The 16750-nt window shown below is 42.1% G+C and overlaps 2 protein-coding genes across 3 annotated transcripts; one reads left to right on the top strand and one right to left on the bottom strand.

Moving 5' to 3' along the window:
• Positions 1 to 726: 726 nt before the first annotated feature.
• Positions 727 to 5577, top strand: atp6v1e1a (ATPase H+ transporting V1 subunit E1a). Its single transcript, XM_053427178.1, has 9 exons — positions 727 to 912; positions 1257 to 1322; positions 1999 to 2108; positions 2758 to 2824; positions 3241 to 3330; positions 3408 to 3476; positions 3599 to 3693; positions 3874 to 3961; positions 4629 to 5577. The coding sequence occupies exons 1-9, from the start codon at positions 880 to 882 to the stop codon at positions 4689 to 4691; spliced, it is 681 nt and encodes a 226-aa protein (XP_053283153.1). The 5' UTR covers positions 727 to 879; the 3' UTR covers positions 4692 to 5577.
• slc25a18 (solute carrier family 25 member 18) lies at positions 5573 to 15748 on the bottom strand. Of its 2 annotated transcripts, none has more exons than XM_053427177.1 (10): positions 14138 to 15748; positions 12595 to 12980; positions 12212 to 12334; positions 10912 to 10967; positions 10571 to 10661; positions 9517 to 9632; positions 8932 to 9124; positions 8335 to 8489; positions 7750 to 7825; positions 5573 to 7651 (listed from the first exon to the last, which is right to left on the bottom strand). In XM_053427177.1, the coding sequence occupies exons 2-10, from the start codon at positions 12612 to 12614 to the stop codon at positions 7510 to 7512; spliced, it is 972 nt and encodes a 323-aa protein (XP_053283152.1). In that variant the 5' UTR covers positions 12615 to 12980; positions 14138 to 15748; the 3' UTR covers positions 5573 to 7509. The 2 variants fall into 2 exon arrangements, with proteins under 2 accessions (XP_053283152.1, XP_053283151.1); XM_053427176.1 differs by having other exon boundaries at positions 12212 to 12337; positions 14138 to 15057.
• Between the last annotated feature and the right edge of the window lie 1002 nt (positions 15749 to 16750).

The raw sequence follows: 16750 nt of genomic DNA, 5'->3' as shown, positions 1-16750 counted from the left end.
GTAAAACCCGCCTCTTAGAAACTTAAATTACGTCCATGTTACCTCCCAAGTGTCACTTAAACTTTTTACTTGCAACCACAAAAATGGCCTTTCCAAGAAGTAAAATTTGGCAGAGATAGCAAAAGCTACAGAGCCCAGAATGTGACATGGACATGGACATAATTCTTCTACAAAATGTGCAAGTGCTTTCCAGCTTGTGTGCATGTTCTACTAAGTCGCACAAATGCTTCATGAAAGTGCACGTGTGCTATTAATTAATTTGTATGTACGATTTAGTAAAAGGTACTTCATTCCATGGATTTAATGGTAGCTATTATTTTGTTTTTCTTATTTTTATTTGGTATCTTTTTATGTTTGTGTTTGTCTTGACATCTTGGGACCATGTTGGAAATGAGTGCTGTTTAACTTTAACATGTTATCCTTGGGATTTAATTGTCTTATTGTCTGCTAATCCATAAATAAAAATCTATCTATCAATCATACGATGAATATAAAGATGGATGACAGCTACAGAAAAAGTGAAGCCAAATCACCTGGACCGCCCCCTAGTGGCAGGCTGTGGTACAGGTCTCAGGAATCGTCTCGTAATTATCCCATATTTTACTATAATGGAATAATTATAATGTCACATGTATTCTGCTTGTTGATATATTTACCTCAACTCGCACAGAAACAAAGAACCGGATGTGTTGAAGTCGTGTCTTATCTTCAAAAGCCACAACCGGAAGTTGCGTTACCTCTGAAATACGTCAGTCCATGTGAACCCGCCAGGAGCTGAAGTGAGTTCCAGCTGTTTTCTGAAGTTCTGCTGGAGCGGTGGACAACTGTCACTGTTTGTGTTTACTAACTCTACACAAACACAGACTTGTACCAGCAGACATGGCGCTGACCGACGCTGACGTGCAGAAACAGGTGAAGTGGAAGAAAACACTCGACACGTGAAAGTGAAGTTAAAACCACCAGGATGCAAGTGGGAGGTTGTGAACGTCAGTAAACATGTCAGCTTGTTAGCTACGAAGCTAAAACACCCCCCGAACCACGAGGTTTCTTCAGGCTGTTTAAATGTTGTACAGAAACAACTGTAACATCTTATAACTCACTTCGTTAACTGAAATGTTGTGTTACTCTTCACTTTGAAGAGATAAATAAGATGTTATGTATAGATCTGTATATATATACATGTTATGAATAGTTTGTACTTGTATATAAAACACTGACTTGACGGGATAAAGACTAAACTCTGTCTCTTGTCGCAGATCAAACACATGATGGGCTTTATTGAACAGGAGGCCATCGAGTCAGTTGAGGAAATTCATGGCAAGGTAACAGAAGTCTGTCTGTCTGTCTTTCTGCCTGTCTGTCTGTCTGTCTGTGTCTATCTTTCTTTCTGCCTGTCTGTCTGTCTGTATGTCTCTGTCTGTCTGTCTGTGTCCATCTTTCTTTATGCCTGTCTGTCTGCTTGCCTATCTGTCAATGTGTCTGTCTGTGTCTCTTTCTGTCTCTGTCTATCTGTCAATGTTTCTGTCTGTCAGTTTGTGTCTACCTTTGTTTTTGTCTGTCTTTCTGTGTCTGTCTGTGTCTATCCTTACCTGTCTGCCTGTCTTTCTACCTGTCCATCTGTCTTTCTGTCTCTATCTGTCTGTGGCTCTGCCTGTCTGTCTGCCTTCCTGTGTGTCTGTCTTAGTGCTGTTGGCCTCATTCACTGCAGTGACTGTCTCTCTGTCCTTTTGTCTGCCTGTATGTGTGTCTATCTCTGTCTGCCTGTCTGTCTGCCTTCCTGTGTGTCTCTCTGTCCTTCTGTCTGTCCTTATGTCTGCCTGTATGTGTGTCTGTCTCTCTGTCCTTGTGTCTGCCTGTATGTGTGTCTGTCTCTCTGTCCTTGTGTCTGCCTGTATGTGTGTCTGTCTGTCTGTCTGCCTGTATGTCTGTCTGCCTGTGTGTGTGTCACAGTGCTGTTGGCTTAATTCACCGCAGTGACTCCAGCTGATGTGTTAACAGGCGGAGGAGGAGTACAACATCGAGAAAGGTCGTCTGATTCAGACTCAGAGGGTGAAGATCATGGGTCACTACGAGAAGAAGGACAAGCAGATTGAACAGCAGAAGAAAATGTGAGTTCCTGGTCATTCAGAGTTCGAGCAATCTCCATGAACACAGACAAACACATTCCTCCCCCGAGGCCCAACAGTCCCTGTGAATTCAATCTAGCTGCACACACTTGTTGTTTTTCTGTCAAGATCCCTGAATTTGGGAAATTTGTGAACGTCCAATGAAGTTCTATCTCGCAATGAAAAAGAAAGAGACAGAAGTTCCTGGATCTGCCTCTTTTCCCGCATCCACGCCAACATTTCATGGTATCCTTCTTGCCCCATGTTTGGTAGTCATCCATCTGGTTGGTTTTTGTGTAATCCTGCTAAAAAACAAACCAACTGTTGAGCAAAAACATCACCTCCTTTACAGAGGTGTTTAGAAAAGCACAAGAGCACAAACCTCCACCAAGGCCAAACTATCCTACACATGATGGTCTGGTTCTTATAGTAGACATGTTGCAGAGAAGAGGACATGCTCTGATGACCTAAATGGTTTATTTCTCATTAAACATAGTAAAGAAAATGTAAAAAAGGGTTATGAGATGAATCAAACCAGTTTTTTCCACTGTCCTGGTTGTCTTTTAAATTCCATTTAGATTCAGTGTAAAAAATGTACTGGAAACAGTCCAGCCAATTTACTCACTGCCTACTTTTGCCCTCCCTCTCACAGCCAGATGTCCAACCTGCTGAACCAGGGGAGGCTGAAGGTGCTGAAGGCCCGAGACGACTTGATCGTGGTTAGAGATCAGCTCTTCATGTCGTACAACATTTACATTCATGACACGGTTGTATTCATGAGATAGGATTGTGTGTTTATTAACTCAGGCCACTAGTGTGTATGTGCGCTCATGTTAAGTCCCATTTGACTCCTGAATTAAATCTACGTTTCAGTTGGGTCTCCTTCCCCACTATGATGGAAGTAATGGAATTTAAGTTATGGTCCTAAGATCATAACATTTACCTTTCACCACAGACAAGTATTTTTTACACAACTGCCTATATTTTTAGTAGCTTAACTTACTTCCACTTGTACCTTACTTCATAAATGTGTCTTATCCCACTCTATCACTCTAGAGTATCAATCTATCTATTAAAATAATCAAAATTAATCCATGAACCTGCCGACACTAGTCTCTCTGTGATGCTGTCTCAGGATTTGCTGAAAGAGGCTCGTCAGAGACTTGGAGAGATCGCCAAGGACCCTGTGGCGTACTGCACCCTGCTGGAGGGCCTCATACTGCAGGTAACTTCTCCCAGCTGCTGTGGCACCCTCTCCTATCCAGCTGTTGCTTTCCTCAGTTTGTGCGTTTTCTCTCTCAGGGATTCTACCAGCTGCTGGAGCCAACGGTCACCATTCGCTGTCGACAGCAGGATGTAGAAATCGTTAAGGTGAGGATGATGTGTAATATGGGGATGAGTGAAAGAGGTTATTTCGGAGATAACAGAGCATCACCATAGCTTCGCCGATGACAGTTGATAGCTTTGTGTTTTTCTGGTTTACTACATGATAGGCTGCAGTGATTAAGACCATACCCATCTACAAAGAGGCAGTGAAGAAGAACATTGCCGTCAGAATCGACCAGGAACGTTTTCTTTCATCAGGAATGTAAGATGATTTAATGTTATGTAACATCAACCATTGCTGTTTCAATTTTTTAGTATATTATATCAAAGTATATTTTCAGATTACTCTGTTTTTATATGGTGACTATGATTGAAATAGGTGAAGAAAACACGTACCCCCATCTCTCATGTTGTAATAAGTCCCTGCTCTTTGTTTTTACAGCTGTGGAGGAGTAGAAGTGTATAATGATAATGGGAAGATCAAGGTTGCCAACACTTTGGAGAGCAGGCTAGAGCTTATGGCTCATCAGGTAAAGTAACTTTTAATAAATATCAAAAATAAAAATCATTGTTTCTGATCTGAATGACACACTAAACGTAGTTCCTGCTGCTCGCCTGAAGAGGGCAGCACAGCCCACTGGGATGCCCAGTGAAATGTATTATGGAAAGGAGGGAGAGCTGAAAGTTTCCAGTGGTGGAGGAAGTAGTGAAACCTTTTTTTTTTTTTGTAGAAATATTATTTGCCTTTAAATATACTTGCATATTACATACTTAAAACTAAAAGTAAAACTACTCTCTTCCCTAATACTACCATGTACTACATTATTAACTTTGCTGACTTTATTTGATGCGTGATCCATTTAGTTGAAATCTAATGCTTTTTTAAAAATGTATTAGAGTGTAAAGTACAGATATTTGCTGATAAATGTAGGAGAGTAAAAGAGAAGAGTACCTCAAGATAAATCTACCTAAGTAAAATGCAGATACATGCATGTATGAGAAAGTACAGTAACAAAGTAAATGTACTTTTCAAGATCCCACCACAGTTTGTAAATTAATATTAGTGAACCTTATCTGTCTATAAAATAAATAAGAGAATTATTGAAGCTTATTCACTTCATCACTTTACTCAGGTTTCTTCCTTCCACTTTGTTGCGTGAGTGATTCTAACTTGTATCCTGACCTTCCCTCTGACAGATGATGCCTGAAGTCAGAATGAACTTGTTCGGCGCCAACCCCAACCGCAAGTTCACAGATTAGCGTTTGGATTTGAAGAGGGAGCAGTGCGGACACAGATGGAATATTTAAGGTGACCACAGCACAACCACCTGCCGGTCACCAGGGTCAGAGAAAAGCCAGATTTACTTAACAGGATGCTTCTATTTTACTTATGGGTCGTACAACGGACTGCTTGCAACGGCTTTGAAAATATATATATTCCCTTGGTTGTTCGGGGTACATTTTTGCTCTTTCTAAGTTATTAAATTGATAAAATCAACGTGTTTATGTCACAAAAGATACACGTGTTCCTCAAACAGACTTACTCTACATTATCTGTAGATCAAACAGTATTTGAAATAGTTTGACTTAGTGTGTGCTTGTACGTGTGTAGCATAGGCCCCAATATGAAGCTGCATGATTTGAAGCCAGACCATCTTGAGCACCTCCTGTTGGCTGGTGACACTATAGGTCATAAACTCCATCTTCTCCATGTTAGCGGATGGGACGTGGAATTAACTGAAAGGTCACACGTTCAATTATTTTCTTCATTTTTTTCAAAGATAGTTTCTGTCATTTTAGGTAGTATCACACTGACTGTTTGTCCAAGTGTTCATTTTTGCGTTAAGTTCGTATCAATTAGTAATTTGATGGTATAAAAACGGGTAGAACATGATTGACAGCACCTGTATTTGAGATATTTTGACCTTTTGTTGTTTTGCACAATGGGAGGAAGTCCTCGTATACAGTTTATGTCCGGGATTTGCAAGGGGGGGGAATATATTGTCTTCATGTTTGTGTGAGTGGACACACGTCGTCCATCTCTTTATACAATCTGTGGCGTGTGGACACAGACGAGATGTTTTCAAGTGTTGTGGAGCGCAAAAAAACTACCAAAGAAATAAAGTCACGTGACACATAGAAACCAGCATGTATGAGATCTTTTATTTACAGCTTGTAAACAAACAGTTTACTCAGGCTATGTTCACTCTACAATGAGGGAAATGTAGTAGCCTAGGTGCACTAGCCACATCGAAACGTGTCCTTCATTAAAAATGTAAAAAAAAGCATTTAGTGCCACCCAGTGGACGTAAGTAATGGCAAACAGTTGGCAAGACAAGCTGCCATACTCCCTCCATGGGTCTAACAAGTACGGTGTCCTCGCTAAACTGGACTCAAGTATGCAAACAATATTTCAACACCACCGATCCAACTGAAGTCAATTAAGACTTACAGTTTCAATGCTTTGAAATCTATCAGGAATGATAAGGCTTTAATTGCATTTTTTTTTTGTTAAGTTAATGTGCGCACATTATTTGAAGCAATTTAAATGTTTTTATGTGTAGCTAAGCAGTAAATATAGGCCTAGGCTTCTGACAGGTTTTATCTGAACCCCTCTAAGATGTGAAGAAGAGCAAGTCAAGGCCACGAGACAGTGGCCCGGCAGTCTAACCTGTGGCCTTTAGGCAGGAAGTGATCTGTGTGTTAGAGTATATTGTACACTAATACAGGGATTAAAGCATTACCGTCAGATTAACAAGTGACCTTAAAGACCCTGGCAGGCAGAACCCTACCCTAGGGAATCCGAGATTACAACTGAGACCTCACGGATGGAGTGGGAGTAATGCGTAACCGGCTTGGCCAAAAGAGATCAAGCTCCTTTTTTCAGAGAAACGCGTCAAAGTCGAAGTCGACATCACCGGCGTTTGAGGTTGAAGCCAAATACCCGGCTCGAGTTCTGAGGTCAAACTTTAGGCAATCATTTTAAGATTAAAGGGGAATTTGTCACTTACATTAACCATGAACACTTTGTCATCATGACCACAGGTGGTCAAATTGGTAGGCATTTTTTAGGCAGCCTCAAACAAACAACACGCAGCAGCTCTTTCTTGACCTTTGTGCATCCCTTTAAAAAAATTATGAAAACATATTGCTTCCACTTTGAGTTAATTAGTCCTGATCTTTTTGCTCCTTTTTAATTATTTGTATATATAGTTTTTATTCTTTTTAAATGAATACTGTCTATATAATAAATATATTTTGCTCTAAAACTTGCACTCAGGACCTTCGAGGACAAAAATATGTCAAATAAACTCCCAGTAAAATACATTACTATTATTTTCCCCTTGTCATAACTACCCAACATTATTTCAATTTCATTTTTTCTGTTTACACATCGCTTTATTTGTATCTTCCATATACTGAACCATTTGCCTTTGGTTGATATGGACGATATCATATTTACTTGCATTTAGGCACAAAAGTGCATCAAGTACAAAGATGTACATCAAAGCTCAATAGCTAATATCAGTTTTAATGATTTCACTGGAGTCATTTGTGTCCTTGTGATTCTGAGTGTACACAAAGTGTTATAGATGTGTTATTGTATGTAGAAATTCCCCAAAAATAAAAGCCTTGGCAACATGTTTGCTGTATGTATTAACACACCCGACATGATTAAAAAAAGGACAAAAATCTTTTTAAGGATGCACAACTAGAGAATAATCTCTCCCAGGTAAAAGGAAGAGCCTCAGACATATTGCAGCGAGCACGCTGGTATAGACCCGTCAACGTGGGACACAGATCCTCAGATTAGTCACACAGACCCAGAACCCTGTGTTTCCTACAGGACCCTGCTGACAGCATGACAAACCCAGAGAAGCGTGATTAGCGTGAACGAGCTGATCCACATATTAGTAATTAGAGCATCTTCATATCTCAGACCAGCAGATTGATCCTCTCCGGCTCTCTGTTTGTACAGCGGTCACTGGGTTGTGTCACCATGCATTCACTGCAGATTAAACCAGCGAATCAGTTGAACAGAGACGACACAATTGCCACCACCGATGCCAAAGCACCTCTATTCCATCCAACCCAGAACCGCCTCCCCTACCCCGAGAAAGTAGACCCCCTGTGCAATGCCAAAGAGAGGAGCGATGACCAGAGCACGACACGCTGCGCCCTTCAGGAAAGCTCCCGGGCCTTCTCGTCTCAGGATGCGCCTGCAAACGTTCACAGAGACGTTGAGTTATTGTCACTCGGGCCTTTAAGCTTGAGAAATTTAGTGAAACAAATCTCAAACAATAGGATATAGTCGTACCTTGTGCAGTCAACAATTCCTTTGTATGTATCCTCCCCTTCCCCTTTTTGCAAGGTCTGCAGACGAGTCTTTATTACTGTGAGGGTAATGAAAAGAAGGATGCAGTGTCATTGCATGAAGTGAATGATGATTTCAAGTTAAAGCAAACAACAGCCACTTTAGCCACAAAAATCACAGGATAATGATAAAAAGGCAAAACAATAGTAAATACATGTAATGACTGAGTCCTGAATTTTACTGATTGTCCAAATTGTGTAACAGAACTGATCCGTAAAGCATTTTTACACAAAAATAATGATAGAGTAAAAATCCAAACTCTTAATTTGCTTTTCACCATTTACTAAACTTTTGATTATCTATAACTAAAGGAGATATGAATGAGAATCTTGAGTTGACTAACATTAGTAACAATAAGACACCAGTCATATTAGAGGCTGTGAACGTATCATTCAAGGGAAGTTTGAGTGATTTTTCTGGAGCACACCGAAACTGAAATTGTAACATTGATATATGCAACGCTGGCTTTTATTGAAGAGGAGAATATACTTTATACACATTTGACTTTCGAGCCTTTAACCCACTCACCATCCAGTGGCGTTACTGCCACAGCTGCCACTGAGCCCGCGGAGCAGCCAGCCAAGAAGGACTGCCAGAACGGTGCCTTGGCCTGCACGTCAGTTCGGCCCAGCGCGTTAAGGTTGGCAAATAGAGGGAAGTAGATCATCGAGAAGGGGACATCCCTGAAGAGTAAGGTTTAGAACACTGGTTAGTTTAATTGAGATGGGATGTAGAGACACTGAGAGACAGAGGGACACTGAGAGACACTGAGAGACACAGCTCCCTTCAGCTGCAGCACAGTAACCAGACATAACTGCAGGGATCTATTGATTGGGTTGACTGGCAGAGGAAATGTAACCAACACAGAATGAGTTATGCAATTAGAATCAACAATAATCTAAGCAACTGTAAATAGAGTTGAATAAAGGAGCAGACAGTCACTGGGCCTATTTCAACATATGTCAATACACAATATGTTTGGATGTGTTGTTTATGGAAAATGACAAACTCTCAGTCTGGCTCTTTGCTTTAGTTGTCAGATAGTAAGGAGATATGCACATGTATAACTAAAATGTATTGTGAGTAAGTTGGTGAGAGTGTGTGTTTATGTCCCGTGTGTCTGACCTCGTTAACGTGGCCCCTGCTCCTCTGTACAGTCCAGCCAGGCCACGGGTCTTCAGCAGCTGCACAGTGATGCTAGTGGCCGAGGGTCGGTGAGGAGGCGGCGGCCGGGCCTGCGTCGGGGGGGCCGCCAACGACGGAGCTGGACCGGGGGCAGCAGCAGCCTGAGCTGCGGTTGGCACAGGCCTTTGTGCAGCTGATGAATAAATACAGTGTCCCAGGTTAGCAAACACATGCAGACTGATGCCACCCATCACTGTGCACGCTTTATATTATTGAACAAAGGAGAGCCAGCCAACCGTTTGGCATGCAAATGTTGTATTACATATTTATATTGCATTTTATTCAAAAGTAAACATGAGCTTATTTGTTTGAAAAAACATTTTTAATACGAATTCATGATAAAACTCTGCTAACGCTCCCCCTCGCCTGATATCCTGGATCTGCCCATTTATCTGGATCAGTTCCTATTTGAATGGTTTCTTCCTTTTGTCACGACTCATGACTCACCACTTTACAAAATGGAAATCACATGAGGATCTTTTGCATAATCCTGAGTTCCGAAAACAACCAAAGTGAGCAACTCACAGATTCGTCCTGCGTCCTGCAGCTGGATCTTCAGCATCTCCATCGGGGTGGTGACGACCACCTGACAGGTCCCAGCCCCACACCCGGCCAGCACCTCCCCCCACAGGGGCAAATGCCTGCAGACACAGAGTCAGAGTCAGTGATAGAAACACAGAGTCAGAGTCAGTGATAGAAACACAGAGTCAGAGTCAGTGATAGAAACACAGAGTCCGAGTCAGTGATAGAAACACAGAGCCAGAGTCAGTGATAGAAACACAGAGTCAGAGTCAGTGATAGAAACACAGAGTCATAGTCAGTGATAGAAACACAGAGTCAGAGTCAGTGATAGAAACACAGAGTCAGAGTCAGTGATAGAAACACAGAGTCAGAGTCAGTGATAGAAACACAGAGTCAGAGTCAGTGATAGAAACACAGAGTCAGAGTCAGTGATAGAAACACAGAGTCAGAGTCAGTGATAGAAACACAGAGTCAGAGTCAGTGATAGAAACACAGAGTCAGAGTCAGTGATAGATACACAGAGTCAGAGTCAGTGATAGAAACACAGAGTCAGAGTCAGTGATAGAAACACAGTGTGAGCAAGAGACGGACATGACAACAGTGGTCTATCATAAAAACACTGTTTATGATTCCTTTTTTATTGATGTAGCTTTAAACACTTGCTTAATTTATCATTAGAAATATGACTACAGTAAAGGTATTTCATATTTAGTAATGGTATTGGTGTAATACAGCAAATATTTAATGAGAATAAGTTATTTAAGTTATTAAAGACTAGGTCAAGGCATCGGCAGCAATATTCATTAATTAATTCTTAATTCATACATAGCTAAAATAATGAAAAACTATGTAATTAGAGTTATAGCATTTTAGAGACAACTCATGTTGATGGGGTTCAACGAAAATTTTATAAATTTTTCTAATATCTCATTAGTTTTTTGTACATCATGAAGTATATTTTGGCAGAGCTGGTAGATCTATTGATTCTGTAGATTGTGATTATGTCCATGTACATGGATCACGTGATGCATCAGTTGTATTGGTGATGGTACGTTACCCGTCCTTGGAGAGCTTCTGCCTGAAGATGTCATTGGCTGCCAGCTTGATGGCTTTCTCCGGCGTGACGAGCGTGAGGTTCACGGCCGCACCTGGAAGAGACACAACAGGCTGAAGACAGCGACACACAACCGTTTCATGCCACAGGACCCACAAATAGAACAAAACCTACACAGCAGCTTATGGCTCGCCGCTGTGGGCTAACGGCAGCCCACACCGGTTATTATGATAGAGAGATTTAGGGCTCACATGGGAAACAACAGCGTAGGAGACAGATTAAGCTCAATAGTAAAGCGCGGCCGTGGTGTTGTTTGTGACGGGGATTAGAAACGTGAAGAATACCTCTGTAGCACCCGAAGTATCCCTCTGCACGAACCGTCTTCGCCAGACAATCCAGCCTTTAGAGACAAAAGGGAAATAAAACAGCTATCAGATCTTTCACCATTTAATCTATTGTCATAAACTTCTGTCAAATCAGAAATATTATCCTTCATTTGTCATCATCACCCTCATTTTGGCCTTTAAACAACTACACCACCACCCTGTATCCTGTGCCAACAACAAACTGGACCAGTGTTGTCAAAGAACTTTTTCTTTGCAAAGGGGGAAAAAAGAATCAAGCCTCATGTTTATATAATCTGGCCTAGAGGAGAATGTTTTATCCTCCTTCTTTTCCATGTCTGACTCACAGTGGAAAACCGCAGTCTGCTGACAACAGGATGGCCCCACCCAGTCAGCCAGTCGTATTGATGCTGTCCAGATTTGTGCAACCAGTAACTCAGGGTCAGGGTCTTTTGAGGACACAGAATCTGCCCTTTTCCTACCATCTCTTACTTGTTTGTACAATAGTACAACAAATCACGACCTATGCAAACAGAGCTCATTCCCCTGATGTGCTCCCGTGTTTGAGTTCAGCACATCCCCTCAAAACTCTGCACCAAATATGGGAAGAGTGTTCACATGCGTCAGCCTCTAGGATTCATTGGATAACTATGTGAGATGTGGTGATCTGAGCCATTTTGTGTTGTGGGGAGCTCAAATTAGAGTGCTGTTAACCAGAGAGCACATGTGAAACCATTTACCAGCAGGAAGATGCAGATATTCTGAACTGGTTTCGGACTTTTACATTACTTTTGCACATATTTGCATGTAGAAAAGTACCCATCAGCAGCCCTGCACCTACTCAAACTATTATTTTAGAGGCCTTTTTTAGACTTTTAGCAGTTATAGCAATTTACAAATGTATAATTCAGTGATACTAAGAGAAAAAGAGCTGCCTCACCCTTTACGATTCATTGCAAAAGTATGTGGGACGTGGTAATCTGAACCATATTGTGTTGTGGGAAACTCAAACTGGAGCAGTGTTTACTAGAGAGCACATGTGAAAGCATTGACCACCTTGAAGATAGAAGGTTTTACAGTTTCAGATGTAGAAAAGAATACTCATCAGCAGCCCTCCACTAACTTTAAGGATATACATGATTATTTGAGGTGTTTTAGAGACGTAAAAACTAATTTTAAAGTATCACTCGGTGATACTGAGACAAAAATATTGCAGCAATGTGAAATTCTTATCTTTGTTTACACATATCTCCAACATCAATTATAGTGGGTTAACTGGGGCCGGGGGAGCCCTACTCACATTCCTTTGTAGACTTGGACGCCCTGCTGGTTCTGGAGCCGGGTCTTGGCCAGGTCAATAGGAAACACACATGTCACACCGACCAGGCCTGCCACGCCCCCATTAATCAGCTTAGCTGGGAGGCTGCTGCAAGGGGATCAACACAGACACACGCATGCACAAACCCATTCACACGTATGAACACCGATACACAAGCCATGCAAACGACACATCCGTTCATGGACAAACATGCAAATAGTGCAGACAGACACACACACACAAACGCACACACACACACACACACACATGCAAATACTGTCAGACACCAACATTAAACCAAGATGCTGCTTCCATATCTTGAACATATCTTTATTTAGTAAAACAGACAAGATAAAATTACTCACCTAACTTTCTTCTCCGCCATCCTGCTTGTGTTTGGGCTCCAGGCCCTGGTCCACTACTCCTCTCCTCCTATTACTCCTCCCCGAGCACCGACTTCTCCTCCTCCTCCTCCTCTTCCTCCTACTTTCCCTTGGCCCTCCCGCACAAAGTTGTCTCTGCGGACTCTCGACCTCTCTCACTTGCCCACCCGATCCACAAATGCAGCTCTGTGCCTCTCTTGGTGTGACAGCGGTGGTCCGCCTTCTCCTTCCTCCTCCCTGGTGCGGCAGGGGTGGACGCCCTCTTTCCTGTTGTGTCCAGAAACCACTACTGTTGCATGTGTGTCTCCTGGCCGGGCTTCCTCCTCTGTTGTACCTCACACCGACATCCAATCTCTCTCCCCCACTGCCTGGGAGAACAAAACACTCAAGGTTAATGTGGATTGAATACTTCTAATGAGTCTATTATTCATTATTATTATTTTGTTTGCTACTGGAGGCCAAAATCTGTCTGTCTATCTTTTTATTGAACTGATTTTCTGTTCACTACCACTCTATTTTCTCAGTCAACGCCCTGTTGAATAGACATTTGTGATGGCTTTATAAGAGAGTAGCAGGGCATGATTGTGATGGAGGAATGATTAATCTCACATGGACCCTCAGCTGCTTTAAAAACCCAGATTTAGTCGTTCATAAATATGAATAGAGGCATATCCCCAGGACTACCATACTGAGACTGAACATCTTGAGTCTCTCTAATCTGCCAGCTAGAAGGGATTTGATCTAGGTAGGAGGGCACCACTGAAAATGAGGCTTACTCGGTTTCTCTTGAATGCATTTGATCTCCAGGACTGAAAAGAGGATTTGAATGGAAGTTGGTAAATGTGTTGGACAAGTTTTTTTTTTCCTGTCTCCTTTCTTTCAGGGAGTACAATAGTCGGTTGTGCAGCCTAAGGAGCATGAATCACAGGTAATACAAGAGGCCTCATGAAGGGTCTGCGTTCCTGTACTGAGTTTTCTCTTTCTATCATTCTTTTTCTGCCTTTTCCCTTCCTGACTTCCCCCCCTCTTTCCTCAGCTCCCTAATTAATCTCTCTCTTAATCCCTCCTCCATTCTGCCTCTATTTTTACCACTGTAAATCTTCCCATTATCCTCACCTGTCTTCTCTGGTGGGGAGAGTACCGGACACAATCAGTTTTTGGCTCTGCTCATCCTGCTGGACGTCCGTTTCCATCACCAGTCCAACTTTGCATCTCCAAATATTATTTCTGCTCATGTCCCCCTTTTTAAAACTCTCGTCTTTTCGCTGCTCGAGCCCCGTCACATTCTACACATGCCTTTCACTGAGCCTCTTTCTGTGAAACTTTCTTTCAGAGCTCGGCTCCATTCACGCACGGTGGTGACCCTGCCAAAAACACAGACAACGGTGCCTCGGCCCAAGCCAGCCTCCAGCTCCCAGTCCTCTAATTCCCCTCAAACTGCACTGGTACGCCCGGCTCACACAGTTCTCGTTCTCTTCCATCACACAGACATAGCAGTGGGGAGCGGGGGGGGGGGGGGTCTTACCTCTGTCGGTGCATCCCACAGGCAGGATCAGGCTGTCCACTTTCCTTTCACTTCAACAATGCGTGCAGCAGCGGTAGTCAAGCGAGAGCAGTATGAGAGAGCCGGCCGCCACTCAGGGGCCGTTGCACAAACACCAGCATTGTCCCACTGCCTAAGTCCCTCCCTCTCGTGGTGACTCCCCTGTGTGACACAGCCGCAGCAACACAGCTCTGCACTAACACAATTTGACATAAACTCATGGCTGTGGAGCCGCTGCCACAACACATGCAGGAAACAACACGGCAGAGTGGGAACACACACTTATAAGGGATCGGTGTGTGTTGTTTCTGTGAAGGTACAGATGAGAGGAACAGAAACAAAGAAGAGAGGGTGTCCTTCTGTAATTAGCTTTCTGCTCAACAGCCCCTGATATTACATAACCCCTCAGGATGCACTGAAGGCCACACGGGTTCATAGATTTACATTTACTTCTGAGTTAACTGTGATGAAACCAATGTGATCATCTCCGTTTGGGAGTTTTGTACAATTATAAAGTATTTAAAAGAAGACCTGTAAAAGAAGAGAAAGTTATGTAAGGACATCAACAATAAGAGCATGTGATCGCCACCACGGGAACCACTCGATGCCCCTTAACCATGTTTTCATGAGCATTGACTGATGTATTGATTCCCTGGTAATGGAAAATGAGTGATCGGTGATAATGTCACTCGTCAGCAGTGGAAATCTTTAATTGAAGATGACGTTTTTCTAATAGGTCAGGTCGTTCACTGTTGGGAAATGAGGTGAAAAAATAAAACTGCTTTTTGCAAAGTCGCTGCAACACTGTGTGGCAATCACTGGGGTTGCAAAAGTGCAGCGTTCTTAAAGACGGGCAGCAGCTACAACCGAACTGTCAGGGCCTCTTTTGCAACAGTTAGAAATTAGATATGGTTTTTATCTGAAGACTGCAAAAATACAGAGGATGAAACTTTGGCTCTATAAGAATACATATTATTAAGTTTATGGATACTTGTTAAGTACCTTAGGACACTGGATGTTCCCAGGTAAGAAGATGATTTTCTGTTTTATTGTTACAGGTGAACTGTGGCTCCAGAACTGAAAAGTAATTTCAAAACGCAGGTAGACAGAACAAAATACACACTTACAGTAAAAGTACACATGTTGATGATGAGTCCAATGTGTATTACTTCCATGAGGACACATTTGTGGCATGAGTGGCTCAGTAGACATTTTCCATAGGAGATGTTCTGACTTTCCACAGCAGGAAATGTGCAGGTGTAATCAATTACATTAACAATGGCTCAATTGTAGTAAACTGGAACTGGCTCTCCTGGTGGAATACAGCCACCATTATTGTATTCCATTACAGCTGGGCTTTCTCCTACCATGACAAGTCAAAATACCTCCTGGGAAATAACAGTCAAGAGGAAACTAAAACCTGGTTTTGTTTCCTGAAGATGAGGAGTAAGTATTCAGATACTTTACCTATAGGTACAAATAAAATAAATATAATTGGTTGCAAATAAAAGTCCTGTGTTGATTATTATGAATAAGTGAAAACAAATGTGTACTTCTGACCAGTATTTGAGTACATATGAATATACAAGCATGCATTCTGCAACAGTCACAAAGAAAGACAACAGATTAAACTCAGAGGAAGAGTTAACTGCTGCTCCTTTTACCAGCACAGTTCAGACTAATGGTCCAACTGGGCAGCTCGTCCTCGGGGTCTGCAGGACATGCCTCACTGGTGCCTTTGTTATAGTGACCAATGATAAAAGCCACCCGCCTGACCTTTAATGAGAATAAACAGATATTAGCAGTTGATATATCAATGATGACATTTTACCGTGCACTCTTCTCCCTGTTGCCTATAAACACTTTTTAGAAAAGCTTGGATTTAAAGATGCAGAACACTCTTAACTGCTTCCCCGAATCCCTGAATTCCCTCGCAGCTTACTTCCTTCCTTTCAGTTTTAAGTTGGACCAATAAGCTCGTCGTCACTCAGAGGCCATACTGGATTGCTCTGTCACCTAGCAACACCCCCACTCGGGGACTGATGACCTACAGACGGAGCTGTCACGACACTGACAGCAGGGTGAGGCCTGTCTGCTGAGGCCCAGCCCCACTGACAGTGACTGTCAAGGAAAAGCTCCGCACACCTTTCGAAGGATATCGAGTTTTCCTATGAAATCTGAGACGTCTGGAAAAAGTCAGTCAACAAAGATGTGTGACATTTCTATAATCTGTAGTAGGAATATGATTATATGCAACTATTTCATATGCTATATCACCTTACTTTTATTGGTCTCAGAATCTTACATATTTATCTTATGACAGGCAGTCACGTCTTTATTAATATGAATATAAAACAAAGCTAGAAAGACTAAAACCAAAAACTAAAGGAGGAAAATCTCAAAAGCAGCACCGACCAGACCAAAGAAGGATGGAATGCATTCATTTGCAATCAACTTCTTATATTGAGATTTTATCCTTATCTTTATATAAGTATCCAAATATGATGAGGACTCAAAATGTTTTTGAGATGTTTTCTTTTATTCTTACTCTTGTGTTAAGATAATATCATTGTGCATAATCAAGTGCTTTGTTTA

Source organism: Pleuronectes platessa, chromosome 7 (assembly GCF_947347685.1).
Source record: "Pleuronectes platessa chromosome 7, fPlePla1.1, whole genome shotgun sequence".
In the NCBI taxonomy this organism is placed as follows: domain Eukaryota; kingdom Metazoa; phylum Chordata; class Actinopteri; order Pleuronectiformes; family Pleuronectidae; genus Pleuronectes; species Pleuronectes platessa.
The sequence above is the reverse complement of the archived record's forward strand: the minus strand, read 5'-3'. Positions and strand labels throughout refer to the sequence as shown.